This window comes from the organism of the source record quoted next, unplaced genomic scaffold (assembly GCF_019419815.1).
Source record: "Pyrus x bretschneideri cultivar Hongxiangsu unplaced genomic scaffold, Pyrus_bretschneideri_v1 Contig52, whole genome shotgun sequence".
NCBI lineage: Eukaryota > Viridiplantae > Streptophyta > Magnoliopsida > Rosales > Rosaceae > Pyrus > Pyrus x bretschneideri.
Window position 1 is genome coordinate 606,849 of NW_025999790.1, and position 27,494 is coordinate 634,342.

General features: G+C 36.9%; 5 protein-coding genes across 9 annotated transcripts; 1 reads left to right on the forward strand and 4 right to left on the reverse strand.

Moving 5' to 3' along the window:
• Positions 1-44: 44 nt before the first annotated feature.
• LOC103954887 (transcription factor bHLH130) lies at positions 45-2,775 on the reverse strand. The gene is given in 9 exon segments (XM_009366741.2): positions 45-457; positions 564-632; positions 725-790; positions 917-1,084; positions 1,186-1,223; positions 1,226-1,528; positions 1,655-2,394; positions 2,509-2,587; positions 2,704-2,775. Coding segments are annotated over 7 exon segments (1,287 nt in total). The 5' UTR covers positions 2,250-2,394; positions 2,509-2,587; positions 2,704-2,775; the 3' UTR covers positions 45-409.
• A 5,800-nt stretch (positions 2,776-8,575) lies between these two features.
• On the reverse strand, positions 8,576-13,982 carry LOC103954884 (SURP and G-patch domain-containing protein 1-like protein). Of its 4 annotated transcripts, none has more exons than XM_048570278.1 (9): positions 13,790-13,982; positions 12,258-12,648; positions 11,163-11,289; positions 10,851-10,957; positions 10,031-10,147; positions 9,553-9,687; positions 9,205-9,387; positions 8,923-9,101; positions 8,576-8,781 (listed from the first exon to the last, which is right to left on the reverse strand). In XM_048570278.1, exons 2-9 carry the CDS (start codon positions 12,607-12,609, stop codon positions 8,755-8,757), a joined length of 1,227 nt encoding a protein of 408 aa, XP_048426235.1. In that variant the 5' UTR covers positions 12,610-12,648; positions 13,790-13,982; the 3' UTR covers positions 8,576-8,754. The 4 variants fall into 4 exon arrangements, with proteins under 4 accessions (XP_048426235.1, XP_009365011.2, XP_009365009.2 ...); XM_009366736.3 differs by having other exon boundaries at positions 12,258-12,682; XM_009366734.3 differs by having other exon boundaries at positions 12,258-12,699.
• Positions 13,983-14,611: 629 nt separating this feature from the next.
• Positions 14,612-17,539, reverse strand: LOC103954885. Its single transcript, XM_009366737.3, has 7 exons — positions 17,296-17,539; positions 16,963-17,026; positions 16,225-16,472; positions 15,922-16,140; positions 15,758-15,850; positions 15,550-15,651; positions 14,612-15,427 (listed from the first exon to the last, which is right to left on the reverse strand). Exons 2-7 carry the CDS (start codon positions 17,024-17,026, stop codon positions 14,798-14,800), a joined length of 1,356 nt encoding a protein of 451 aa, XP_009365012.2. The 5' UTR covers positions 17,296-17,539; the 3' UTR covers positions 14,612-14,797.
• A 3,166-nt stretch (positions 17,540-20,705) lies between these two features.
• LOC103954886 (DNA damage-repair/toleration protein DRT100-like) lies at positions 20,706-22,171 on the forward strand. The gene is given in 2 exon segments (XM_009366739.3): positions 20,706-21,395; positions 21,397-22,171. Coding segments are annotated over 2 exon segments (1,107 nt in total). The 5' UTR covers positions 20,706-20,885; the 3' UTR covers positions 21,994-22,171.
• A 2,136-nt stretch (positions 22,172-24,307) lies between these two features.
• On the reverse strand, positions 24,308-27,494 carry LOC103954883 (protein gamma response 1-like). 2 transcript variants are annotated; one of them, XM_048570247.1, is made up of 3 exons: positions 27,201-27,494; positions 25,652-26,791; positions 24,308-25,113 (listed from the first exon to the last, which is right to left on the reverse strand). In XM_048570247.1, the coding sequence occupies exons 2-3, from the start codon at positions 26,787-26,789 to the stop codon at positions 24,401-24,403; spliced, it is 1,851 nt and encodes a 616-aa protein (XP_048426204.1). In that variant the 5' UTR covers positions 26,790-26,791; positions 27,201-27,494; the 3' UTR covers positions 24,308-24,400. The 2 variants fall into 2 exon arrangements, with proteins under 2 accessions (XP_048426204.1, XP_048426203.1); XM_048570246.1 differs by having other exon boundaries at positions 25,652-27,494.

Sequence of the window (27,494 nt, forward strand, 5' to 3'; positions counted from 1 at the left end):
AATATCTTTTCTTTTACACCAAATAATTGAAAATCTAACCATCAAACAACTCAACAATGCGGGGTGCTGCATTGATTTTGCTTCTGGAAATGAAGCTTGAGAGGCCATAAAGTTTACATTGGAAGGGATCGAAACATAACATATTGTCATCGTAATTCACTTCTCGACTCTCACTCATCACTAAGTGCTTTGAGGTCCATGATGAAATTGAAACAACAGAAGCCTGCCTACAAGGTTAACATTAAACAGGTTACAATTCGACACCCACAATACATCCTACCATCCTACTATTCTCCCTCAAGTGAAATAAACCCGAAAACAAAAAAGAAATCGCTTTCCTTTTCCTCTCCGATCTTCTACTGCTATCTTTACATGAACGAACCGGACACAAGGATTTGCGTTGAATTTGTTATTGTTTGCTCGAACAACTGCACTTCGCCTTCGTATCCTTGAGTGTCTGCGTTCAGAGTTACATAACACTTTAGAGGGAAGAAATAGTTGGTTGAGTTTCGTGTGGATTAATTCGATACAAAGATTATACATTTCATTTGCTGCAACTTTACCTTAACCTGTTTCTGAAGGTCCTTTATGAACCCGACCGCCAAGTCCAACATTTCTGCCGTGTTTGTTTGCTGCCAAGAATACAACACACAATACAAGATTCAATTTTCATGCATTCAAGAAACTCCGCTACAATGGTGATAGTTGCAAGCGTAGCAAATACCTTGTCCATGTTTGGGAAAAGCTCCTGCAATTTCTTCATTCTTTCACTAATCCGCGTCCTTCTCTTCTGAAATTCACAGTATTCACGATCACGGATTTGATATAATCTGGCTACGGTAACATGTAGCTCTGCTACTGAATCCTTGTCAAGTGTAAACCAACCACAAGACAAATAAAATAAAAGAAGATTTACCCTCTCTGCAATGCTTCGCGGGTGAGTGGCGAAGCCTCTTTTGGCACGACTTTTACAAGGAGTAGAATCTTCAAATTGCAAATACTTCTCCATAGCAGGCGTCTCAAAATGTTTGGAAAACCTCAAGTGTTGCGTCAAGCCATGATTGCGGTGTCCAAAATCATTGTTCTGATGAAAGAAAAACACACATTACTAATATGATAAGCAAGCAGATGGCCAAGTAAAAATTGAAGACCAAATATAGTTTACAGAAAATGTGCAAATCCTACCTGTGATTCGAATGCAGTCGAAGTAGAAAACTTGTTCCATCATTGTCTCTGGCTATTTTGAGGTCATTAAATGAAGAATCGTCCCACGAATCATTTGCGAAGCTAGACTGGTAAGGTGAATTGCTACCATTAGCATTTCCTAAACTATGATCCGGTTGCGATTGGCTACCTTCTCCCAAGTTCCCATTCTCATTTTCAGCAATCGGAGGCATTCGACCTGAGTATGAAGATGGCCTTGATGAGAAACTCAGTTGAGTACCAAACCTAGAAGTTGATGGACTGGCTTCTCCATTTGTACCATTGCCTGCGCGATATCCTGCCGAGTCCTTCATCACGTTAAAGCCTGTTTTTCAACCAAACCAATACAAATTACTAGAGGAACCAGAACAAAATTTCAACATAACAATACACATCTGTCAGCACTTTAACAAATATATCCAAGATATAGGCAACAAAAATATTGTTATACCATCGTCAACGGTCAAGTCCGGGAAGAATCCAGCCGGAGAGCTACTTTGTCTAACAATATTAGACCGATTTCCGACCCCAATTTTCGACTGCATCATTGAATTCTCCATTCCCGTAGAGTTGACTGCAGCAAAGGAGCTGCTGTCTAAACCATGAGCTTGCTGACCTCGAGGAGCTTGGTACATCATATGAGTAGAATTCGAGTAACCATTAATGTGCTCAGAAACAGAGTCCCCTGCCTCTCCCTTCACATTTACCGGCGTCTCTTGGATTTCAAACTGATGCTGCTGCACACCATTGTCACGTTGACCTGGTTCGTTACATGAAGAAATGAACCTGGGCAGCACCGTTTCGACTTCAGGGCTCGAAGGTTGAAGATACCGCAAATCCTCGGTTCCGCCGCCATTGTTGTCCATCTGCTGCATCAGAAATGAGCTTGGAGCTGACTGATACCGCGTTAAGCCGGAGCTCTGCTGCTGCTGAGGATGCTGCTGGTGGAAAATATCCGAATCCATGAACTCCGCCGCGTGGTTCTTCCTCAGCTCTCCCTCCGAGGCCTTAAAATTAGGATTGTATTTGTACAGAAGACTGCTCATATCTGATTCTTTTCTGCTAATCTTAATTTCTTGAAAATTCAAAGATTTTGCAACACTTGGATGGCTTCAAGATTCATCCAACTTCACTCTTCGGATAAAACCCAGATGAGATCTACTTGTGATTTGATCTGAACAGAACACAAATCTGCAAGAAACCAAGAAAAATAACCAAAAAAAAATCCAAAAACATAAATAAATAAAGCGCCTTTTGCAGGTTGCTTTGATCTAACTTGAAAGATTGGAAATTTAGATTACGCACCTCAGATTACTTGAACTTTTGCAGCTGGAAAGGAACTCTGTAATTCCAGCAAATGAGAGTCTTTATGTTTTTCTGTTCCCTGCAATCAAAAAAGGAAAACAATATAACAAAAAGGAAAACAATAGAACAAAAAAGGAAAACTTCTTTTTTTGGATAAAGAAGTTGTAGGATTTGAGTTTCTACAACTCAAACTACCTCTCATTATTTTTTCTGAATCTGAGTCAGCAACCAAACAGTCTCATTTCCTACTACATCCTTAACATCCACATATATGTACTGAAGATGTTCCATAACTACCCCTTGTTTCTAATTTTATTATCCTAGTACCATTGGTGGGGCATGATGGCATCCATTGCATGCCAGCACATTGTCGACCAAGCCATCCAAAAAAAAACTATCCTGTGACATCAAGCTTGCTGGGTCTCGTTAATTAATTTTGAATTTGACTACAGTACTGAATTGTATTTAATATAATTATCACCTCAATTATATGATTAGTGTATTAGATATACTTTTATGAATTATATCTTACTGTTAGATGGTTATTGCGTTAAATACATACTAGTATTATAATCAATTCCATTAATTTATTATGTGTGTATAATCTTGGTGGATAACTACTAGCATAATTTATAATTTAGAGTATAATCTTGCCAAATGAAATATGTATAGTAAAATAGGTGACTTAATAACATCAGGTGATGTGATACCATCGTACACAAAAATCGCTCGTCTTTAAAAACAAGTGTTCACTATTTGTTTGTTAAATAAATAGAGAAATTAATTAGTTAAGGTAGTCTGACCGGCTTGATTATCAAACACTATCATAAACTAGTGGTGCAATTTGGATTGGAGATTCCAATGTCAACTCAAAAATTCCGTTCTAAATCTAAGAATCCCATTCAGAACATTTCCAAAAAAACTAGATGAAAATTAGAATTTATCTAGCGAATCTAAATTTCCTATCTCTTTTAATCTCAAGTATTCCAAACTTATCCTGATTCAAAAACTTGAATAGTTATAATTTATTACTAGTTAATTTATTACCTGCTTAAGCGCCTTCCTAGACCACCTAGACTATCCAGGTGCTTGCTTACTGCCTAGATTACCTAGGCACCGCCTAAATCGCCGCTCTTACTTACACAGAAAATAAATGACTTTCATTTTGCATTTTATTTTATTTTTAATAAATTGTAAGAAACTTATTGAATACTTAAATAAAAACACATTATATATTTGTTCGTCATGTTTTCATTATGCTTTAATACTTTATCATCTATATATCATTCATTATATTTTGTAATTTATGCATTACAATGAAATTATGTATATTTAGGTATAAGCACACTTATTTATATGATATATAATAAATTTACTTGTATATGTCTAGATCTTACCTAGCTGCCTAGGCACTAAATCTTAATCTGCTACTCGACTAACGTCTAACATTTTTTAGAACTTACTATTTTTATCTTGTTTAATCATTTAGAAGTATAAGTTTCACCTTTTTGTTGGGATAAAGTTGTTTTGTTTAATTCTGAAAACAACGTTATCCATAAACTTTGGACTAGAGCATGATAAGAAGATAACGGTGGTATATTAATTGGTATATGGTGCTTTGCGTATGGACCAAGCGACTGGCTATGCTAGTCTTATCTTAAAGTCTAAACTCCAACGCTAAAAACTACAGAAGTCTAAAACCAAAACCGTGGGCCGCTGTAAACCACATAGCCTACCAGATCCCTCCCTTCTGCTCTTTTATGTTTTATTAATTGATGTTGATTTAATTAGCACCTCAATTTATCTACTTATATTTTATCACGTGGCAAAATATTAATGATAATAACAAAGAATAAAGACTCATTTGGATATACTTTTAAAATGACTGAAAACGTTTTTATAGATTTTTTTTTTTATTCCAAAAGCACTTGAAGTGCTTCCTGTAAAAAAACATCAAGTATTGTTCTAGAATTTACTTGCATTTTCGCAAAGAATTAATTTCAAAAATATTTTCATCAAAAACGCATTCAACAATTTTAAAAACACTTTCAAACGAGCTTTAATTTGGCTATTCTCTATTTTTTTTTTTTAAGTACAAACAATATTTTTACTCTAAACTACACAAAGAGAAAATAAAAAATTGAACTCAAAAGACAATGAATTGAAAAGAAAAATTCTAACCACCAAAACAATAATTATTAATTTCATTCATTCTATTGATGCAAATTTTAGGTGCCAAAAGTTCTTTAATGGCTTTCACATGTTGGCATATATGGAAAGCTCAATGTAAAGCAGTTTTTAATCATCAAAATCCATCTCCTTCTCAAATCATTCATGCTACCAATTGTGCCAGTTCGATTTTTTGAATAGAGGAGGAATTGGCAAGAATCCAGCAATCCTCAGGTATGGAAAATTAGAGTAGAATGATACCCTGGTCTCCTCCCCCTTCGCAAATGATAAAAGTGAACTGTTGATGCAAGTTGGAAACTTAGGTGTAACGAAGGTTATGTGGGAATTGTGATTAGAGACTCACAAGGAAGATGTAAGAGCATAGAAAGGAAGAAAGTATGTGCTTTGAATGCTTTGGATAGCGAGGCTAAGGGTGCTTCAAGGTTGTCTAAGTGCAAAGCAAAGGAATTATCCTTGCATAATTGTTGAGTCTGACTCAAGGTAGGTAATTTCGGCTCTTAGTGCAGAAAAGGAAAATTGTAGGTTGGGAATTTTTTCCCATTGTCAGTCGCATTATAGATGTTGGGAAATCTTTCTAGATTTGTAAATGGTCTTGGGTGCCAAGATCAGCAAATGAAGCGGCAAATTTCGTCGCAACCTATGTGGATACGGAGATGACCGAGGAATGTAGGATTGACAGACCTCCATCTTCGTTAGTTAGAATCTTAAATAAGGATGGATTGCCATGTCCTCCTTTGCAGATGGGTTATTGGAGTAGGGAATGACGCTTGGTTTGTTATTTTGGCGTCTACTTGTATTTGCTACTCTTTTTGCTGTGTTTATCCCATTAGCCTTGTAGGGCTTTCTAGTTGTACTTTGACTTTTGCTGTGTTTTGGAATGCATTTCCAGTTTCTACCAAACAAAAAATAGTAGTTGCTCTGCTCACACACACATCGTATATCAATAACAAAAGTGAGCTTCCAATGGGAATCGGAATGGCATATATTGCTATTAAGGAAAAGAATATATCTAGATTACAATGCTGATAAATGATAATTCTCATCTTGTAACACTCATGTGAGAACACACAGACACACACAAACGAGAATGTAGTGAATTATCTTGTCTTATAACAGAAAGTTAAATTTTTTTGCAATGGTTCATAAAGAGTAGGGTCAACAGTCTTCCTTTTACAAATCGATTTATAGAGTGGAACCTGAACTTCCTTCTTATAACGGGCTGGAACAATTGGTACTGTAGCCGCATTATAAATTTGGACTTGGAAGGATTGGGCATTGAGAAACATGAAGTTGACCTTTTCTTGACATGTTCATGTTCGAGCTCGAATGCATGCGTATACGTAAATGACTAGGAAGGACCAAGACATTCAAACAAGTACAGCTGAAAAGCGATAAATTGTTACCTTTCTTTCACGCAGCAATTGGGACCATTTTATTTTATTTTATTCGTCAACTGCTTCGCATTGATCAGTGACATTCTGGTTGACATCAACTATTAAACTTAATAATATTACCCTAAAAAAAAAAAAAGTTTCCGGTGGAATTGCAGACTGAAGCTATGATTGAAGTTCAACTATATGACATATATTATCTACAAAAGGAATTGAGGTTCCTAGAATTTGTCTTTGCTCTCTGTAATTGTGATATTACATCATATATAATGGCTTTTTTTATTACATGAGAGGGTGACTTTTATAGATTGAATTGTTTTTAATCAAAAAATAATTATTTAATACTTTAACATACGATATAAAGATTTGCTTTTTAATATAATAATATTTTCTATCTTTTGACAAAATAGAAAATATAGAAGTATTTATTAAGTAAAGTCATCAATTTGGATATATCGATACATTGAAAAAACAACTCCAATTTTCTTTTTAATAAAATCAATTTGAATAAAAGAAGAGTGAAATATGAAAAAGTGATGGGAATTTTAAGAAAAAATTTCTGATACTATTCACTTTAACAAAAAATCATATTTTTACATTAAAAAGTCAATCTTGGTACTGTTCACTTTAACAAAAAATTACATTTTTACATTAAAAAGTCAATCATAATATTATTCATTCTACTATTTATTTTATCTTTATCGTTAAAATTTAAAATTTTTAAATCATTTTTATTAATTTTTCTAATAAAAAATGTGTTTGGTCAAATTCGGTTTAGCGTGTGACTTGAATTTCCTCGCTTTGGGGCCGCGGGGTGGGTGTGACGACAAAATACCTACGTGGCTCTTCAGATTTCCAAAGATTTGTTTCTTAAGTTGTTGAGTTGCCAAAGCCGGCTGTAGAAACCGCAATCCCGCCCTTTGGATTAAGGAAATGGCTGTTTCGGTTTGTTGGTTTATAATGATATCAAGATGATGGATGTTCAATGAAAGCAATGTCACCTACTTTGGAACCACATATTTTCACTTAAACAAATGATCACGCTTTGCTCGTGATTCCTACTCAATTTTGACTTTTCTGAAACGTCCACTCCCTCCCTCTCTTGGAATATATTAGGAGAAAGTCATAGTTGTGTTTTTTAACAAACGATAGTAATTATACTAAAATGTGGAAGAGTTAATTAAATCTTATAATGGGTTTGCTTGTGGTTCAACTTACAAATGAAGAGGAATAATATTAAATGACCATAGCTGAGCTGATTTAATAAAACAACATAACAATTCCTGTCCTTTTTCTAAAACAAATATATGTAAATATTAGCTTATTGTCAACAAAGATTAAAGCTAAGGCTCGTCCAATTATCATTTAGAGATTAGTTTTCAGCTTTTTGTGTTGAGAATAATAAGAAGTATATGTGAGAAACAAACGAATAAAAGGTGATGTAAAGGAGGAGGCAGAAACGAAAGAGAACGTATAAACCAAAAAGTTGAAAGTGAAAAACCAATTTGGAAGTTGTCTTTACGTTGGCATGGAAATTGCTTTCCCTTTGAAATAAACATGGATCTCCCTCAGCTGTGATTGATGCCTAACCAAGAATTGGTCCATGAAGAAAGGGAATGATTGGATAAACCCTAGGAGTAGAAAATTAGCATCCAACCGATTTTACATATATGACTTGAAGCAAAAGCCGCCTCAAAGCGTCATCGTCCTTTCCCAATGGATAAAGCTCCTAATTTTTTTTTTTTTAAATTTTTTTTACCTCTTGTATTTTTGACTTGGATATTCATATTTCATGGTGTGGTTAGCACTTGGTTATCTCCAATTTAAATGTCAAGGCTTATTAGCAAAAAATAATGCAAAAGTTAAGAGTTATAAAGTTATGTTTGATTTGATTTAAAATATGGTGGTGCAATTTATATTATTTTCAATGCATAAAAGATTGACTTGAAAATATTGATAACCCCCCCCTAGAGATTGTCTTGAAAACCCAAGGACCTCGAGGGCATATTCACAGCTCATCAAATACCATTTTATACTCTGTCATTTGTCCCGTTCTTAATTTCCACTCTGATCAAATAAGCGTAATCTTATTTCCACTCTGATTAAATAAACTTACGCGGAACTTAAATATGAGATATTTTTTTAGGGGTCGAGTTGTGAATTTGAGATCGGGAATGTGACAAAGAATAGTAGTTTTCTCGTGAATTTTTCAAATTTAAGGATGAATTTTTTTTATGACAATAGGGCGTTGGTAGGTCTCAAGGCTAGTCTGGTATGACAGTCCTATGCAAGATTTGAGCGGTAGGCTAGCATGATGCATGTTTTGTTGACTCTTGAAGAGAAGACTTAAAAGACTTTTTTGAGGAGTCACTTCGACATCTATATACAACGAGCATTGTAATGTTTCATTGGATGTACATCACTTATGAGAGGAGAAGTTCGACACGATAGTGGTTTGCTTATACCGTATGATTTGAAAAATAAAATAAAAACAAAAGGTTTTCGATTAATTAACAAAACGGACTTAGAGTGACAAATTTGTTGTGTCCAAAATTACGTATCCAAAATCTCCTTTTACCCCATCATAAAGTTGTTCAACGTCCAATGCAGTTATGACTACCAACCTCACAAACATGTCTTTGGGACAGAGTTGCAGCCAAATCAGTCAGTAATATGCCTTTCGCGGATTGTTCTGCATCGCATCACAAAATGTTAAGACAGTGTATCAGAGGATCGGCGACGACACAGAAACATGATAAAAATTCTTCACAACCCTCCTTATGTTAAACTTGGAAAGACGCACAAAAGGAGGAAATGGAAGATTGGGTAATACCAGAGGATTGGGTCTGTATCGGTAACCAAGCATCATCCGCTTCTTATATTGTTCGTATATATCATCTTCAGCAGTCACCTCTCCAGGTTGTTGAGCACCAACCCCCAAATTGTCCTTCTTCACATTACCCGCCATTATTGGATCCGAAATTCCTCTTCTGGAGCTTCCCAGACCCTCGCCTGAAATTCATTCACATCATCAGGTTTCTCCCTTTGGAAGTACAAATGACCGACCACCAAAAAATCTGGCAGTACATTTGAATTACGAGAGAAAGAGGTTTACCTTCTTTCCAACCCATTTTAGACAAGAGTTTATGACCCACATTATCAGCCTGGATTTTGGCCCTATCTGCGGCTTCTTTGGCAGCTTTCTGTGCAGCTGCATCGTTACAAGCAACCATAAACTTCTCCAGCTCTTCTTGTGGGATGTAATCCCCCATGTGATGACCTTTCTTAAGAGAAGGTGCTGCAAAGGAACCGAAAAAAATAAAAAGAAAGAATAAATTGCGAGGAAAAACAAATATTTGGACCATCTACATGCATCTATCCTAACCAAAATAAGAGCTAAAATAGGGAAAGTTCCCTAATAACTAAAGAAAACTTCTGGTTTCCATGAGTAACAAAAATGAACCTTGAAGAGAAGCAGGAGGGGGCATTTCATCTTTCGATTGTTTAGGTTGTCTCTTTCTCTCTTCCTGAGCAGCCTTTTTCACGTAGTACTCCATCATGGCAATAGGATCTGCACCTGTTGGTGCAGTGAGCTCACCTATAATCGAAAATACAAGTAAGTTTCAGACCAAGCAGTAAAACCAATCAACACTAAAACATTTAGTTAAACTAATACCACGGCAAAAATAGAAAAGCTGAGAAATACAGATGTTTGAACATAGGAATTTGTGCCGAAACCATCTAATAATATGATATGGCCACTACAAAGCTTAGCGTACATAAAAACGAAAATCCAGCAAAAACTTTGATTCTAGGAAGTAAATCACAAGCGCACTATGCACCACCATAACAAAGCAATTTTATGTCGTTTGTCATCTCCAGATAATACGAAGCTGAAGGGGAAAAGACTCGAGAGCATCAAAAGATGTTATATCATATACCTGTCCTTCCCTCAGTGTCATCATATAAAGCAGAGGCGGGCGTTTGGTAGTTCGGATGATACACAGTAGACCTTTGGGAACTACTTGTGGATTTGGAAGCTGACATGCTAGTACCTCCTACACATGTTAACACCACAAAATCTGAGTCTCAAACCAAACTAATGTTTCAGCGGAAGCGCTAATGAGTGATGCATAGCCAAAAATCAAATTCCGGGTTTCATATTATGAATCACAAAAATGGATATTGAATCTTGACAATGGGAGAATACTAGGAATCCTAGGCACACAAGGACCTTGAGTAGATTAAAACCAATGGATTTGACAGTCTTGTATTTCTCAAAACCTAGTAGTGTTCTATTAAAGCAAAACAAGATTTCAAAGCAACCAAGTTAAAACTTATGTTTTATTATTAGGGCATGAAAGGCAAAGAACAAAAATTGACGCAAGATTTATGACTTCTTACTGGAAAAGTTAATCAGACAATGGTATCACACTATCGAGGCAAGAACTGTTAACAATGCACATAGAAAGTGTCAGTACAATTATTTGGGTGAACTTTGATTGATCGACGAAAGTAAAATCCTATTTTTTGGCAACAAGTACACACACACTCACACTCTCAAATACTCATAGCATATGCAGATGGTGCACCCACTCAGATACACACCCAAAAATACAGATGCACAAAACCTATTGTAATGCCTCCACTAAGCTTGATGCTTACTTTCACTTTGAATAGGCATGGTTTTGGCAAATTTGTCTTTATAATTTTTTATTAAAACAGAAGGCAAAAGCATGGAACTGGAAATCTAGTACCCACCATTACGAGATGTTTGTGAATCCCTGGTCTGTTGAAGTGCTTTCTCTTCAATAGCAAGCTGATACTCGTAATATTTGTAATCAGAACAGCTCTCGTCAAATAAAAATCTGCAAAACAAAATAAACCCCCATTGCATATAGCATATGCGCTACCATAAGTGGAAGGAGCAAAACCAGAAAACAACAACAAAAGTGATACCCCCAAACATACAACTATAGTGAACCACACCCCACATCATTCTCCGTTGGCATTTACACACAGATTGTACATAACAGACAAAATAATTAGGTGGAAACTTCATAGGGTACTTACTTGAAAGGAGTATCTCCTGGATTTTTTTGACGTGTAACATGCTCAAATTGCCTTCCATGTTTAGCCACAAAACTTGCTAGTTTGTCAGCAACTATCCTCACTGTTGAATCAGTTGGGAAAGGTGGTGCTGCATATCACTTATAAAACTGATTAATACCGAGAGCATGAACAAGGGAATGCAAATTACTCTTGTAGCAGGGGTGCCACATATTCCAATTCTTTCTTTGAACATCTCTTTCCACCAATGTTGATAGGAACTTAAGGAATTAGCTGCATTAATGAGACAAGAAATATTCAAGAATGTTTTGTCCTTTTCATCTACACCACTCAAGAGTAGAGAACACAATTACTGAGATGACTTTCTCAATAACAGGGTACTTACCGGAGGGACAATTTCAAATTACTTAAATTGTTTTTACTGGCCACTTCTATCTCTTTCTGTCAAATTTTAATTGATCATTAAAGAAGAACCAGAACTATACAAACACCTAACAGTCCTACACCTCCCTTTCTCAACTAGTAGACTAAAAAGAGTGATAAATGGCACCACACACCACATACAGAAAAAATAGTCCACAGGCTCTATCTGGATACTAGAAATCCAGACTCCAACTCGCCTTACAGATGTGTAAAAAAAAAAAAAAAATACAACAAAATTTCATATTGGCGAAGAGATATAACTTCAACATGCACCACTAAAACAACTTACGAGAATGAGGGGCATGATCTTTTTTTAACAAAATAAGAAGAAAACTAAACGAGTCAAGAAAAACATTTAAGGAAAGAGGAAGAGCAGTATAAGACAACTATTTACGATGAGGTGAAAAGGCAGAAAAATAGTTTGATAAAAGTGCAATTAAAAGATGTATGAAGAAATCAATTCTTGTCATACATCATTTTCTGTAGAATAGAAAATATGCAAAAAGTACAGAGTCAATAAATTCAAGCATAAAGTTATCAGCCAATAAAATAGAATTGTAGCAAAATAGAAAAAACTGATCTTCCAATTTTGTTCTTGAAAAAATTAACTGAAACTGGAAATACTTTTAATTGCAATCAACAAAGTTAAAGGATATGCATGTAAGCAGTAATTACCAACATCCACTTGTCTGTATGATTCCTCTACGGCATCTGGCTGACCCAACTTTTGCCGTTTAGTTGGTGCACCAGCTGCAACATCTGCAGCATCTGCTTCATCTTCATCCTCATCCGCACCTAACTTAACAGGTGGTGCGACAATCTTTGACTTCTGTTTCAAGCTGAAAGCAAGTTTGCTACCTGAAGCAGTGGCAACCTTGCGTGCATCATTAGCCTTCAGTTCAGCACTGGTTTTACCGGTGGTGGTAGGAGTCAAAGTCCCTGGAACAACTTTACTTGGTCTAGACTCGTCTGTTGTGGAACCTTTATCTTTATCCTTCTCTTGTTGAAGTTGTCTGAACCTTTCCATGAATGAACCATCATTAACAAAGAGGCTAGGAGTCACTCCCTTGACCATTGGAAAAGAGCCAAGTTTGCTTAGGCTGTTTACAGGAATTCACTGTTTGACAAGTAAGCTTTCAAAGCATTTAGACATTGAAGTGATTCTTTTATCTGATCTTAGCAATTTATTTTTGTTAGTTTACGGTTAATGTATGTCGTTCAAACTATCACTCAAAGGATAATAAAACAATGATAATCCCACATTTTTGCAAAATGCTATGTATGGGGATGGTTTCAGAAACAACCACAATGTGCATATCCACACAGATTATGAGTGGGAACTTCAAAACCAGTGCAGTGGATCCCAAGTGAAACAACCACACTGGATCTACCGACTAGTACCCAGTGCGGGCATTTGGAAAATGAGGCCAACTCCCAGTCATTATACCCAAACAAACACTGAACACCTTGGACTCCGACGACACCATGGAAAACCAAATTCATATTGTTTTTATTAGATTATTTCAAACCTTAAAGCTTGTGATTTTTTAGGTGATGTTTTCTTAATAACTGAAATCAACATACATCACAAAAGTTAAACAAACTGATATCGATGATACTTGATCTCAAAAAACGTTTAAGTGATTGAATGGATGCATGGTGCACCATATGAAATGAACTTAAGCTAACAATCTTCATGAGTAGAAGGCACAAAAAAAAAAAAAAAAAAAAAAAAAAATTCCATCTTGCAAACCATTCTAACATATTCCGAGGTTTCGAAACCACAATCTAAATGCAATTAACTTATTTAGAAGCGCCATCCACAACTTCCAGTTCAGTTTAATTTCACCTATCCACTTTAATTATTGTTTTAAACCTAAAAGAAGAACCACTAATTTCAACAAAGCATCCAAATTAATCATCATAATCCACAAAGTCTCAGTCTTATTATGCGGTTTGTATACATAAAAATCTAAACACCCTGATATAATCAAATACAAAGCCTAAAACCAAATCGAATTAATAAAATTAAAATCATTTTACCACTCCATTAATACAAAAATGTAAACTTCCGAACCCAGTTCAATCAAAAGAATCATCCGAACACCAAACACCACCACGAATCAACCCGCGAAAGCCAAAACAAAAGAATCCCAAAACGAGAGACACAACAAAATTAATAATGGAGCAACCAACTGGAAACTAACCAGAACGAAATCGATTCAATCTCAGATCGTTGATCCTCCTCCGATTGGTCGATTGGAGATATGTTTTACCTAATTGGGGACTGGAATCGGAGATGCTCTCTCTCTCTCTCTCTCTCTCTCTCTCTCGCTAGAGGACAACGAAAAGCAAAGACCGCCTGGATTTTGCAATAGCAGGGTCGGTTTCGTTATATACATATATATATATACATATATATATATATATAGGCTTCATTTACGATTTACTACATAAACTCTCCTCTCTTTTTTCCAACCAAAAGAAAAGAAATAATCCTTATTTATTTTTGCCGAATTTATTTCTTTTTGTTTGATTTATTGAAAATTTATTACCAAAAAAGTATTTTGCTATCCGGAAAATATTTGAGTTTCAGTTATTTTCGTTGCAAGTGGTCCCTTAACATCGTGGTGAAAATTTTTTGAGTCTTTGTACCACAATATAGATTCAAATTCTATCGATGACTAATTTAACAAAATTTATCATTTGACAAAAATTTAAAAAAAAATTTCTGTTTTCGTTGGTGGAATATTCCTTTTAACAGCACGTGTTAAAATTGTTATTGGGGAGAATGGATCAGGACCCTCTCCTGAGCTAAGTGAGGAACCTCTTGAGCAAGTATCATTCAAATTTTATCCAACGATTATAGTTATTATAACTTTTAAAGGAACCCTATGTTTGTAGCCGTTGAATAAAATTTGAATGAGCTGATAGGTTTGCTCAGGAGGATTATCACCCTTAACTTAGCTCAGCAGAGGATCCTGATCCAGAGAGAATTGCTCATCTTGAAAATGAAAAAACGTGGAGTATAGTTGAAACTCGAGACATATTTTAAGAATCTAAGAGTTTAATAATATTGGAGCTGAAAATTTTACTAGATCATAGCCATTCCGTGAACCGGACACACACTGGAAAATCTCTCCTTCCCACTTCTTGCTTCTCATCTTTTGACAAGCGCTCCTTCTTGTTCCTCCTCTCTCTCTCCTCCCTCCTCCCTACTTCTTCTTTCTCATCTTTTTGCGACTGCTCTCCTTCCTTCTTCCTCTCTCTCTCTCTGAATGCTGTGGTGCCTGAGGGCTGTGCGGGTAAATCTGTGGCTGCTGCATACCCTGCCTAAACATCATCATCATCATCATCTGCTGCTGGTTCATCTGTTGTTGCGTCGCCTGTATTTGCTGAAGATGACGACTGCTCTCCCCCCCTCTCCCTCCCTCTCTCTCCGATTGCTGCGGTGCCTGGGCGCTGGGCAGGTAAGTCTGTGGCTGCTGCATACCTTGCATAAACATCATCATCATCATCTGCTGCTGCTGGTTCATCTGCTGCTGCGTCGCCTGTATTTGCTGAAGCTGGGTCCGTAACTCCCCTAACTCTTTAGTACGAGCCTCATCATTCCTCCTCAATTCAAGGTTCTCAGCCTGCACAATGGCTTCTCGACTACTCGATGATCTCTTTGATGAACTAGTAGCAGCATACGGCACCATCACAGGTGTCACCCCATGTCCATAACCTCGAACTCTATTCCTATTCTCTGGACCCATCTCCTCGACATAGACTAGAGTTCGAAGTTCAGGAGTGTCTTCTGCTCCATCCTCAACCTTAGATTGAACGACAGTCTCCATAGATGCCTTATCGTATAATATTTAAAAATAAAAATGAAAGATTAGTAGTCATAAGACAAAGATAAATAAATTGAAAGATTATGAGTCATAAGATAAATGAAAACACAAATATTTATAAAATCAAATACCCCTTTTTGTTGAGCCGTTTCATCAACCCATGTACTATCTTTCCGTGAATGGGTCATGCGAAAGAAAACAATAGGATCTGGTTCTTCTCCATGCTCCTTCCTCTTAAATTATAAGTCAATGAAAACAAAACAAATAACTTTCAATCACATATATAAGTCAATATTAAACAAATTGTAAATTAATAAGTTACTAACGAACTACACATACATATTCTTCCCGGACTCTGACAAATGTCTTTGATCCTGTTGTGTGGTTCATAGTTTTGGTTTGACGATTGATCCTATTTTTTTCAGCCTTCTCCTGAAAAGTAAGAAAAGAAAATATCAAACGAATGTAAATCAATATTGCACATTAAATCATAAATTTTTTACCATCGTTTTTGGATTATCCCAATATCGCACCATCTCCACCCACTGGCCGGGATCTACATTAGGAGGACACTCTAAGCGATCCTCCCCTTGTCTGCGACTATAGAAGATTTTCTTCAAATAATTCCTGTATTCTTTATGTGCATGCTCGGCAATAGAAAGCGTCATAAGGCGGATAAGGGGCATTTTAACCAGATCTTCATCACGAAAAGCAATAGTGTCCTACATTAAAAAAAAAAAGGTAGTTAATTATGTTCATAAGTATTTTGCTAATGATATTTTTTAAATGTAAAACAAAATACATACACGTATTGCATTCCAGAAAACTTCCTTGACATCTTCATCAATCAATCGCCAATCAGTCTTCAAAGGAAGATTTTTGGGATCCTTGACCTCAGACGCAATCAACTTAGAAAAGTTGACGCTGTTGGCACTAATGCATTTCCCAGTCGGACCAAATTCACAATATTCTTTTCCTCTCCCATCTTTGCTGGCCCATTTTATTTTGCCAGGCCCACGAGTTCTCCGTTGAGTTCTCCATTGAAGCATCGTTCCTTAATAATAAAAACAAATATTTGTAATGCATAAATAAACAAAAGTGTATGGAACGACAAAACAAAAAAATTTTTTTAAAAGGAAAACATCTGATGACAAGTACACAGTTATCCATCTCTTTTAAAAATTGGAAAGACTAACAAAGGCATTTCAGCTTCTCTCTAGCCATAAATCTGGCTTCCACACCCGCAGAGGGTTTCGAACCCAAAACCTCCAGTTTTTAGTTTTATGGAAACCTCATAATCCGTCATTTACCACTGGACCACTAGCTCGTGGTTGAACGAGAAATATATATATAAAGTATATTGATTCTATGATCCTCATAAAGTAATATGGTTGGATGCTGAATGAATGACCAAGTATAATTCTCATCATTTGAATGGAAAGTATACTAATTAATATACTTCATATATATTTGTTTCGCCAACGAAGCATTTTGTGGTGTTTTACTAGCAAATAAAAATCATCTACAAATACTCTAAAACTCACCACTTTCGGAATGCTCAGATTGCTCCTCGAATTGTTCATCCACGGCTTCATCATTAGTACTCATCTAAAATAAATGAAAAAAAAAAAACACTGATTTTCATTACACAGTTTAATTTCCTTAAAAAGAACACAATAGTACATATAACTATTCGAAAGATAAATGAGATTAATCCTTCAATCCCTAATTTAGGTAGAATCTGAAAGCCCTAATTTTGTACCAATTCAATAACAACGACCGAAAACCCTAATTTTGTACCAAATCAATAACGAAATTTAGGTAGAATCTGAAAGCCCTAATTTTGTACCAATTGGCAGCAAAATACAGCAGAATACCTTGTAAGGAGATGAAGAGCAGCGGCGGCGAGGCCGGAAAAGAGATGCCCGAGGGTTCCAAGGGAAGGAGCAGCAGCGCAGTTCCAAGGGAAGTGACGGTGAAGGAGAAGGAGATGCTCGAGGGTTTTGAATTAGGGTCAGAATTCATGTCGGATAAACCCTCATATCCGACACACTAGAATATAAAATACCGAAAAAATCCTTTGTAATAAATCACTATCCAACATGAATGCGCTCTTCAAAGTTAGGGCACATATGGGCGGGAATTTTGCCGCTTCACATTGTTGTCAGATTAAAAGTGAGCTAACGTCGGTTACAGCCGACATTTGCTGTTTATATTGAGTGAGGATCTCTTTGCGAGAATCTTAGAGATCATTAAATCGTGTCCGTTTATCATATATCGTACGATTAAAAATTATTTTAAATTAAATATGAATAGTACCTGACAAAAATTGGCCGTACGATTCTCAAATCGTGTCCGTTCATCGTACATTGTGCGGTCAGAAATTATTTTAAATATTTTTATTTAAAATTAAACACGAACAGTACTTGACAAAAACTGACCGCGCGATGTATAATGAATCCTCACCAAAAGGATCCTCACCAAAAGGATCTGGAGAGGATCCTGTTGGTATGTCTAATCTAACCGACACTATTGCTTTATTACCTGACACTAGGTAAATTACCTGTTGGAAAGGAATCCGGGTCTTCGTCGGATCCTCCTTGTGAGGATTCCAGGAATTCGTAAATCATATTCGATCATCGTACATTGTGCGATCATACATCATTTTAAATATTTTTATTTGAAATTAAATATAAACAGTACCTGGAAGAAAATTTTGATTGCACGATGTACGATGAACAGACACGATTTACAGATCCTTAGGATCCTCACCAAAAGGATCTGAAGAGGATCTTGTTGGGTTGGAAAGGTCTTATCCATCCAGCAACATATTGTATAAAATTGCCACCACTCTTCGACATATTAAGCTAATTTTGTAGTAGTGGTAATTAACTTCTTTTTCTCCTTCACCTTCAGAATTATCTATTCCAATCAAATTATGTGTACCAAAAAGTCATGTATGGTTTAACTTTTAAACCACTTATCTTTTTGCGTATGTGCCAAAAGCTCAACTTCTACTTAACCAATCATTGACAAGGAGAAATTTTTACGTGTATTTGAAGGACTTATCACGTATTGTACTGTTACAAGTGTTATAATATGAGTGAACGATATATATAGCGACTCAAATCTAAGGTATTCGTTTCATTGGTAAATTAAGAGAATAAGTCTTGCTTAATTAAGTGAACCTGCACTAATGGTTTTCAGTCCTTTAACTGGGAAAGAATAAAATGGGAAGGAAAAGAAGAGCAAATAAATAATGAAAGCCGAAATAAATGAACCTCCATACAGCACTTCCCGTCTGGCCTGCCGACCAATGCCATATATGCATGACTGATTAAACATGCAGTGCAGCAGTAGGGACAAACTTCCAACGACCAAAACATGTTCTATCCCCATATTATAATGCTAAAAAAGTTTAAAGGTCAGGTCAGTTTGTACTACAGTTTAGTAATATTTGTCTTTAGTAGTAAGGAAGAAGTCTTAAATTTGAGTATCGTAAATGACGAGTTCAAAATCGATTTATTTTCCATCCACATAGTATAAAGAATATCGTTGTATACAAACACAACACAATAGGGTAAGACGAATAGAGACTCCACGAACTGGAAAATCTATTTCCAAAAGGTAGTAGCCAAAAAAAAATGGCAAACGCAATCATTTAACAAATTCTTAGGCATAGTTAGCTTAGGGATCTTGTCGTTTTTTCCCTTGTCTAATATTTCAACTGTTTTTCTTTTCCAATTACCCACCTTCATAAACATAAACATATAAATTGCTAGTGGACTGAAAGAAAACAAAACATAAGACCTATGGGAAGAATAAGTCTTGAATAATATATAGAGAATTTTAGACTCTACATGCATGATGTGATCAATTTGGGACTGTTTTTTTTAGCTTTTTTTTTTTTTTTTTTTTTTTCATTTGGACCATCTTCGTATACTTGCTATGTGGCCTCATGATCGAAATCGTATACAGTTTAGGTAACTCTTTAGAAATCAACTTTGTAGAAAATTTACCAAATTATAAACCGTTAGATGGTTTGGTTAACATTGTTATAACTTATAATTGCAGTGTGTAACTAAAAATCTTGGTCTATTTATTTCTTGGAAAATAGTTAGATGCATAAACTGTCTTAAATTGAATAATGGACCAATGTCAAACAAAATTGCCAAATGAGAAAGGAGTATATACCTCCTAGGTGAATTGATCATTGCATCATTTGAGAAGCAGATGGGGATGTGATTAATTGACAAAGTAAAATTAAAACCATTATGGTTTTTGTAAGAAAAATTATCTTTCGGTGTCAGAAATAATTAGGGTGATAATAACGGATTACAGACATTATATGATGTGTATAGTATTACTCAGTAAATTCCTAAAAGGACTTGTTTAATTAGTTGGATGATGATTATATACACTAAGGTAAGGTAGGGACACAAATATAATTAGTAGAGAAAAAGCCTTTCAATCATTGGATTTGAAATCTGATTTGACATTGAGATCATGGTGGGGACATATATGTGGATTGGATTATCAATTTATCATGCTTTGCTAGTTAATGGAAACTTGGTGATTTCATTTCAAACATGTCTTGTGATTAATTGGGAGGAACTCAAAAAATGTGAAGAAACTACAACGAGATGACTCAGTAGTTGAGGATGTCGTGGGTGAAATGCCTCTATGAGTCTTCTTACCTCCCGAAAAGGTAGAGTACAGTAACAAAAACACCAGCTAGTCCATTTAAAAAAAAAAAAAATGTGGAGCCTCTTCCTATGGTGGATTCTTAGCTTATTTGTTTGAGGAAATCACAAGGTCACAAAGGTGATTATATCGATTGGGTTAAGGATTTTATTGCAAATTCCGCATTGATTCTTTTTTTTATATATAGACAAATGATTCATGCACGTCGTTTTTCACTTTTATCTTCTTTATTTTCAACTTTTGTATTCAACAAAAAGAAGAGACAATGACAAGATTTGAAAGGAATGTGCAAAAGGTGGATGGTGAAAACACAGAAATCACTCTCTTAAAATTACCTTGGGCTTTTAGGGCTTTAGTTTTAGCACAAAGTTTTCACAACCAAACCAATTTGCTTAGGTAAATGAGTCTTATTAGATTACATGGGATTCATTCACCTAAACTAACTAAAATGTATTAATTAGTGTCCATGCATCAATGCATGTGTTGTTAATCAGCATTTGCATGTGCTAATCCATATTCAATTAAATCCTTAAACCGCTTTTAATCACATGCACACTGAACCTTTGTCCCTCTCCTCCCTCTCTCCCATATCCTTGCTGCTGCTCCTGCATATATTATCACTCTCACTCCATCAACTTCCAAACCCCCATCTCTTTCTCCCTCTCTCTCTCTCTCTCTCTCATATGAATTAACTGTTACAGTCACAGAATCCATCCACTCTCATCAAGTGAGCATCTAGAGAGAACCTCTCTCTCTCTCTGCCATGAAGATGGTGAGGTTGCTCTTAATCTCAGTGGCAACTTTCTGTGCCATTGTCTCAACAGTGAGCTCTACTTGTTCGCCATCAGACCTAGCAGCACTTCAATCCATCAAAACCGGCCTCACCGATTCCTCCTTGGGCATCTTCAACTCCTGGGTCGGAACAGATTGCTGCGTAAACTGGTACGGAGTCAGCTGCGATCCCACAACCGGCCGAGTAGTCGACATTAATCTCCGAGGCGAGTCGGAAGACCCGATACTCATGAAATCAGGCCAGTCCGGGTTTATGTCCGGCTCGATCTCACCCCAAATTTGCAGCCTCGATCGTCTCACCACCCTCGTTCTAGCCGACTGGAAGGGAGTCACCGGCAAGATTCCCCAATGCCTCGCCACCCTCTCCAATCTCCGAATCCTTGACCTTGTTGGAAACAAGATTTCGGGCGGGATTCCGGCCGATATCGGCAACCTCAAGATGCTTACGGTCCTCAACCTCGCCGATAACCAGATCTCCGGTTACGATTCCGGCGAGTCTCGTGAGCCTCTCAGGGCTAATGCACCTGGACCTCAGCAACAACCAAATCTCGGGCGAGATACCGGCCGATTTCGGAAAACTCAAGATGCTCAGCCGGGCTCTGCTGTACCGGAACCAGCTCACCGGGTCAATCCCGGACTCCATCGGCAACATGAACCGGTTGGCCGACCTGGACCTGTCCAGGAACCAATTATCGGGTCGCGTACCGGATTGTCTCGGAAAAATGCGGGTTCTTTCGACGTTGAATCTGGACGGAAACTCGTTTTCTGGTCAATTACCGGCGTCCCTTTTGAGCAATCGGGGTTTGGGGATCTTGAATATGAGCCGAAACGGGTTTGAAGGTAACATACCGGACGTTTTCCACGGAAATTCGTACTTTATGGTGCTCGATTTGTCTTACAACAAATTGAAGGGTCCGATTCCCGGTTCGTTATCGTCGGCGAAATATATCGGGCACTTGGATCTGAGCCACAACCACCTGTGCGGGGCGATTCCTGTGGGGAACCCGTTCGACCACCTCGGAGCGTCGTCGTTTGCCAACAATGATTGCCTCTGCGGGAACCCGCTGAGTACCTGTTGATCGTATGGTTTCGGCCGGTTTGGATTGTATAAGTTATCGTATCGGTTCGTCTCGCTCCGAAGTTCCGGGCAAATGCACATTTTAATTTTATATAATTTCTGTGTAATTGTAAGATTTATTACGTGGCTTAATCTCTTTTTTATTTTAATTTTATAAAAAAGTATTAAGTTCTATACAATTTGGTTGAAAAGGACAAGGGTAAAAACAGAAATGCAGATGCATGCACGTGAATTAATAGAGCATCACGTACAATAATTTTTTCGTAAGATTGAGAGAGAGAGAGATAAGAAGCGAGTGTAAGTGAGGTCAGTAGGCAAATCCATCACCTACTTTATTTGTTTGTATATTTTGTGTATTATTTGCATGGGAAATGGTATTATCTACTTGTTAATCTCAAATGATTATAAAATGCCTCTTATTATTTTCGTCTCTTTCTTGGAGTAATGTGCACGATGGTTAATTTCAAAATGCAAATAACAACTCTCAAATTTTAAATGCGGTTTACATGTTATTGTGTATGAAATTGCTCGTTATGTTTTCAATTGTAAATATAACATGACCAATGTGAAAGCAATTTAAGAACATAACATTTCAAAAAACGATCAAATTGAGAGAATTTAGAGTAACTACTTTTTTTGCTTTTTTTTTTTTTTTTTCCTTACTTGAGAGCAGTGAAAGGCATCATAAGTTTCACACAACAGAGAGATTCGAATTGGGTGGGAAAAGATTGCGAGCAACTTATATCACTATGATGAATGACATGGACTAATTGAGGGACATGGGATAGTGCTTTTATACGACTCGGAAAGTTAGGATGCTACAAATCTCAAACCTTCAAAATTTTCCTTCTTTTCTTTTCATGTATTAAAAAAGGGAATAAAAAAGTTTGAAACAGTCTTTGCTACGCTATAGAACAGAAAGCGAGGCATTTAGATACCCTAGTACAGTAATTAATAATGTTATAGTCAGTCGTTCATGCACTGTTAACACACAACAAGCTTTGTCACACTATTAGACATTTAGATACAATAACAATGTTACACTCAAACTTTCATGCATGGACCACTGATGCATTTGTCACCTTATATGACAGATATTGTAATTAGCAATGTTACAGTCAATCAGTCATGGATAAACTATTGATGCACACACACGTACTCTATGCACGTGCATCAACGGTCATAAATCAGCCGCGTAACCCAACTTAACACTGCTCTTTACTTTACTAAATACCCAAACAAAAATTCAACACATGTAAGAAGGGTAGCTGCCACCATTTATGTTCCATTTAGGTCAAGGATCTCACACAGCAAATAAACACACATCACATGCATATCCAGAGTACATGCTCTCCTCTTAACTATTTGCGGCCCACTCTCCCATTGAATTTACTCACTAAAATGTTCTGACACTGCCCCATCACTTCACAGTACAGACAGTTACAGTAAACTCCCAGCCGCACGGTACCAAATACGACCATGGTTTTGCCAACTTGCGCGGGTTTACTCATTGACACCCACCCACCATACCCCATTGGGGGCCAAGAGTCACAGGACCACTCTGGATTCACAGAGGCCAAAATTGGATAATTGAAAGGAATATGGCTCTCAATAATTCAATAGAGACCAGCATAGACAGTCTGTAAAACTAACCCAACGTCCTTAAATACGGTTATGGGGACGTCTTCCTCGTCCCATGCTTCATCATAAACGTACTACAGACTTGTCCTAATCCCAACCTAATTACCTAACAAACCGGAATCGAACTACAGGCTTAACCCTAATCCTAACTTGTTATCCCACCCTTTCTTAGCACTTGAGCTAACCCGAAGAGCTTTTATCGAGATAAGATTTCATCATAATACAGAATATGATTAGTTATGAACGCAATTTGATTCTAGTCTTTATTAAATTATTCATACAACAGGCAAGTACTAACAAGTAACACCCCTTTCCGAACTTGTCAAAATGTCTACCACAGCACAGAAGAGGGATCGGTGTTACTGTTGCAGCAACGCGCCCAGGCTTCTGTTTATCATACACGTAATTATGTATTTTTAAGCCTATATAAATGGTACACACTAAACAGCAAGCAATGCTAAAGAGTCTTATAATTGCAAACTTTCGACGCATTATCAGAACAATTAAGCTTTTCAAAACCAAGGAAGTTCCATAGTGTTTTGTTCTCAACCTAAAATACTTAGCAGATGATTCTATATTCCCAAATTCTGAAATGAAAATTCGAATACTACAATAGGATGTCAAATTACGAAACTACTCTTTATAGACTTGACAAATTTCTGGGGAAGGAGTTATTTGACAAGTATGGACCTTTTTTTATATGAAAGTAAATATCGATACAAGTCAATGCTCTATTAAAGAAAAAATCAATAAGAAATTTCTCACTATCACATTTCGGATTCAAATCCAATATTCCAAAATCCTTCTGGAGTAAGAGGGGGAGCATACCTATACCGATGACGAGAAACACCTTCATGGTGCTCACAGCGAAAATTAGGCTTATTATTATCAGTGTCCTTACCACCGCCGTTGTTGGGAAGGACAGCGTCATAGAACTTTTTGCACTGCTTGCATTCAACTCCTTTCAAATTTTCCCGCTCAGCTTTCTTTCTCACAGGTTCCACAAACTTGAAGCCATTTTTACCGTGCACTGGAACTGGCAATTGTTGCTTGAGTGGCCTAATTACAGCATTCACATCCTGTGTTTCATCATCTGAGCTATCTAGATTCATGTCATTTGGAGCTGGAACCAAACGATCAGGAACCTGTTCCTTTGTGGCTTTATTCAAGTTTCCTCTGATGTTCTCAAGTGGAGTATCAAGAAAATCATCGTGTGGGTCACGCCCATCTTGGCCTTGACGGGACCTAGTATCCACCCAGCCATAAGCAGGCCGTTTTCTCCCAGCTACTAGGGTAGATTTTGATGTGGGAGGGCATTTTGGTGCAATGGGGAAGAAGGAAGTAGGAGAGATAGGACTAGTTGCTTGAATTGGCTTGCCTCCTTTCGCATCCTCTGAGTTATTGTTACAACTGATTTCATTCCTCACATTTTTTGTGCATAAAGCTGCGGCAGAACCATTCTGATTTTTCTCTACAATTTCTACAATTTGCAATAGATGAACCATTCAAACTAGGGTGCCAGAAGTGAAATTACAAGAACCCAACCACAGGCTAAAGATACGTGCATGCATGCTATTCCCCAATTACATAAACCTAGGAATTGAAAATGTCCTTAAAAGTAAAAGACACCACTTGAATTCAAAGTACTAAAGTACTAAAGCTACGTGCATGCATGCTATTCCCCAATTACATAAACCTAGGAATCGAAAATGTCCTTAAAAGTAAAAGATACCAATTGGACTTCAATTCGAAAGTAAAATACAAAGATCAACCATCCCAATATCATCTGGTAAAGCTATGTTTGGAAAATCACCATAAATTCCCATAATACATATTTCTTACAACAACGTCAATTAAAAGGTAACAGACGAAGATCAGTGGACCCAAAATCATCCAGTAAAACTACATTTGGCAGATGACCATAAGTTTGTAGTAACAAATATTTTCTTTAGAGTATTCAAATTTATATTCAAAAGACTAATAAAGGTGGAAAGAAGAAAAAAGCAAGAGCATCGTACCATGGGAAGTTGATGGATTCTGATCATTTCTCAACAAATCACTTCTATCTTCCAACTTTTTCTGCAGTTGCATATTCTCCCTAGTTAGACCAAGCTTTGTGCGGAGATAATTGTGCTGAGATTTCAAATTTTTGTAAGCAACAGTAAGATCTGTATACTTCTTCGTCTCAGCCAATAAACCCGAGGTCATTGATTCAATTTGTTGATGTAACTTTTCACGTGAATCCGTTCTTTTGCCCACTTCAGCAGCCATGCCTCTGAGATCCACCTGAAGCTCATCAACTTTCTCCTCTAAACCAATTACTTTGGCAAGAAGCAGTTTTTTCTCCCTCAAACAACCCTCCACTTCGTTGTTCTTTGAGAGGAGCTCCTTTTGGAGTTTACTAACATTTTCTTCCAAAATTTCCAATTTGGCCATAAGTAGTTTTTTCTCTTCTTCTTGATCATTCAAAACCTTTTCTTTATTCACGATCTCAGAAGACTGATGCTCAATCTTTCGAGATAAATTTTCTTCAAGATCATTTCCATTGGCTATTCGGTTAATCTTTTCCCCAAGCTCCTCTTGGAGTTCATCAACTCTATTTTGAAGATCAATCAATTTAGCAAGAAGCACGTTTATACCTTTTTCATTCTCTTTCAGTTGTTTTTTCTTATCCATAATGTCAGCGTCTTTGGATTGAATCACTCCAAGCAACTTACTCTCCAATTCCATTCCCTTATCTACTTCCGCAGACTTCTGCTTAAGCATTCGCTCAAGCTCATTACCTTTGAACTGTACACCTTTCAGTTCGGCAAGTAGTTGGTTCACCTTCTCTTCACTTACCCTGGGCGGATTTCCCTTGTCAAGCTTAAGTAAGCGGTTCTCTTCAAGGGTTTGTTGCTTTTCAGCTCGAAGCGTTTCAATTTGACGCAAGAGATCATCTTCTTTCTCTTTCCAATGGTTTTCAAATTTCTGGAAGCTGTTACACTTGGATTGGAAATATGTATAGAGCTGATTGCAGAAAACATATTCAATCTGAGAAATACGGTCTTTGGTCTCCTGAATCGTGGCAACGAGTAAAGTACTAAGCCCAGAGACATAGTCTACATCATCCCGTTCACTGTCAATGGGGTCACAACCTACTTTGAGAGAGTCCATCCCTGAATTTTTTACATAACAAATAAAATACAAATACAAAAATAAGCAAAAAACAAGTAGCCATAGCAACAATTATCATCGTGTTCGATAAATATAAATTTCTGTAGTGACAAACAATGAAATTCATCAGAATGCAAGTGACAAACAATCTCCGAAATATCAAAAGAGTAATGCCTAAGAGTACCCACACTAATCAAGCAAAGGAAATTCAATTATTTTCAAAAGAAAGCTAAAAAAATTGCGAGGAACTGACATAGCTCAAGATTCAAATTAATAAATAAACACAACAGAAATTTGAATGCCGAATTCAAAATTCCGAAATCACAATCCAATTCCCCTCTCTATAAACCTAATTTGGACAAAAATAAATTCTAAAGATGGTAATAAAAAGGAGGGCGAGAGAGAAGTCACCTCACTGGAAATTAGCTCTATCCGTCCGAAAGTAAAATGCAGAAGATTAACGGCATCCCAATCGTTCGATCGATCGCCCGCTCTCGCTCTTTCTGTCAGTGTGTGTTTGTGAGTGGCTCTGCAAATTCTAGGGTTTGAGGGGACATGCTTGGGTGCGAGGGGAAATGAATTAACTGAAAGGAAGACTGGCGGGACGTTATAATTTTATATACTTTCGTTTGAAACGAAGCTTCGCGGGCACGATTGACAGGCGCGCGTTAGCTTGCACTTGCACTGGCGCTGCAAAGTGCAACT

Excerpts from the sequence above, each read along its gene's own strand:
- LOC103954885 (XM_009366737.3), bottom strand. The coding sequence starts at position 17,026 with ATGAGTACTAATGATGAAGCCGTGGATGAACAATTCGAGGAGCAATCT. Across the intron at positions 16,473-16,962 it reads ATCTGAGCATTCCGAAAGTG|GAACGATGCTTCAATGGAGA; the intron begins GTGAGTTTTAGA and ends TTTATTATTAAG. Across the intron at positions 15,652-15,757 it reads TCAGAGTCCGGGAAGAATAT|AGGAAGGAGCATGGAGAAGA; the intron begins GTATGTGTAGTT and ends TTATAATTTAAG.
- LOC103954884 (XM_009366736.3), bottom strand. The coding sequence starts at position 12,657 with ATGGTCAAGGGAGTGACTCCTAGCCTCTTTGTTAATGATGGTTCATTC. Across the intron at positions 9,102-9,204 it reads TAAAATGGGTTGGAAAGAAG|GCGAGGGTCTGGGAAGCTCC; the intron begins GTAAACCTCTTT and ends AATGAATTTCAG. Across the intron at positions 8,782-8,922 it reads GATACAGACCCAATCCTCTG|AACAATCCGCGAAAGGCATA; the intron begins GTATTACCCAAT and ends GATGCGATGCAG.
- LOC103954883 (XM_048570247.1), bottom strand. The coding sequence starts at position 26,789 with ATGGACTCTCTCAAAGTAGGTTGTGACCCCATTGACAGTGAACGGGAT. Across the intron at positions 25,114-25,651 it reads GAATCCATCAACTTCCCATG|AAATTGTAGAGAAAAATCAG; the intron begins GTACGATGCTCT and ends TGCAAATTGTAG.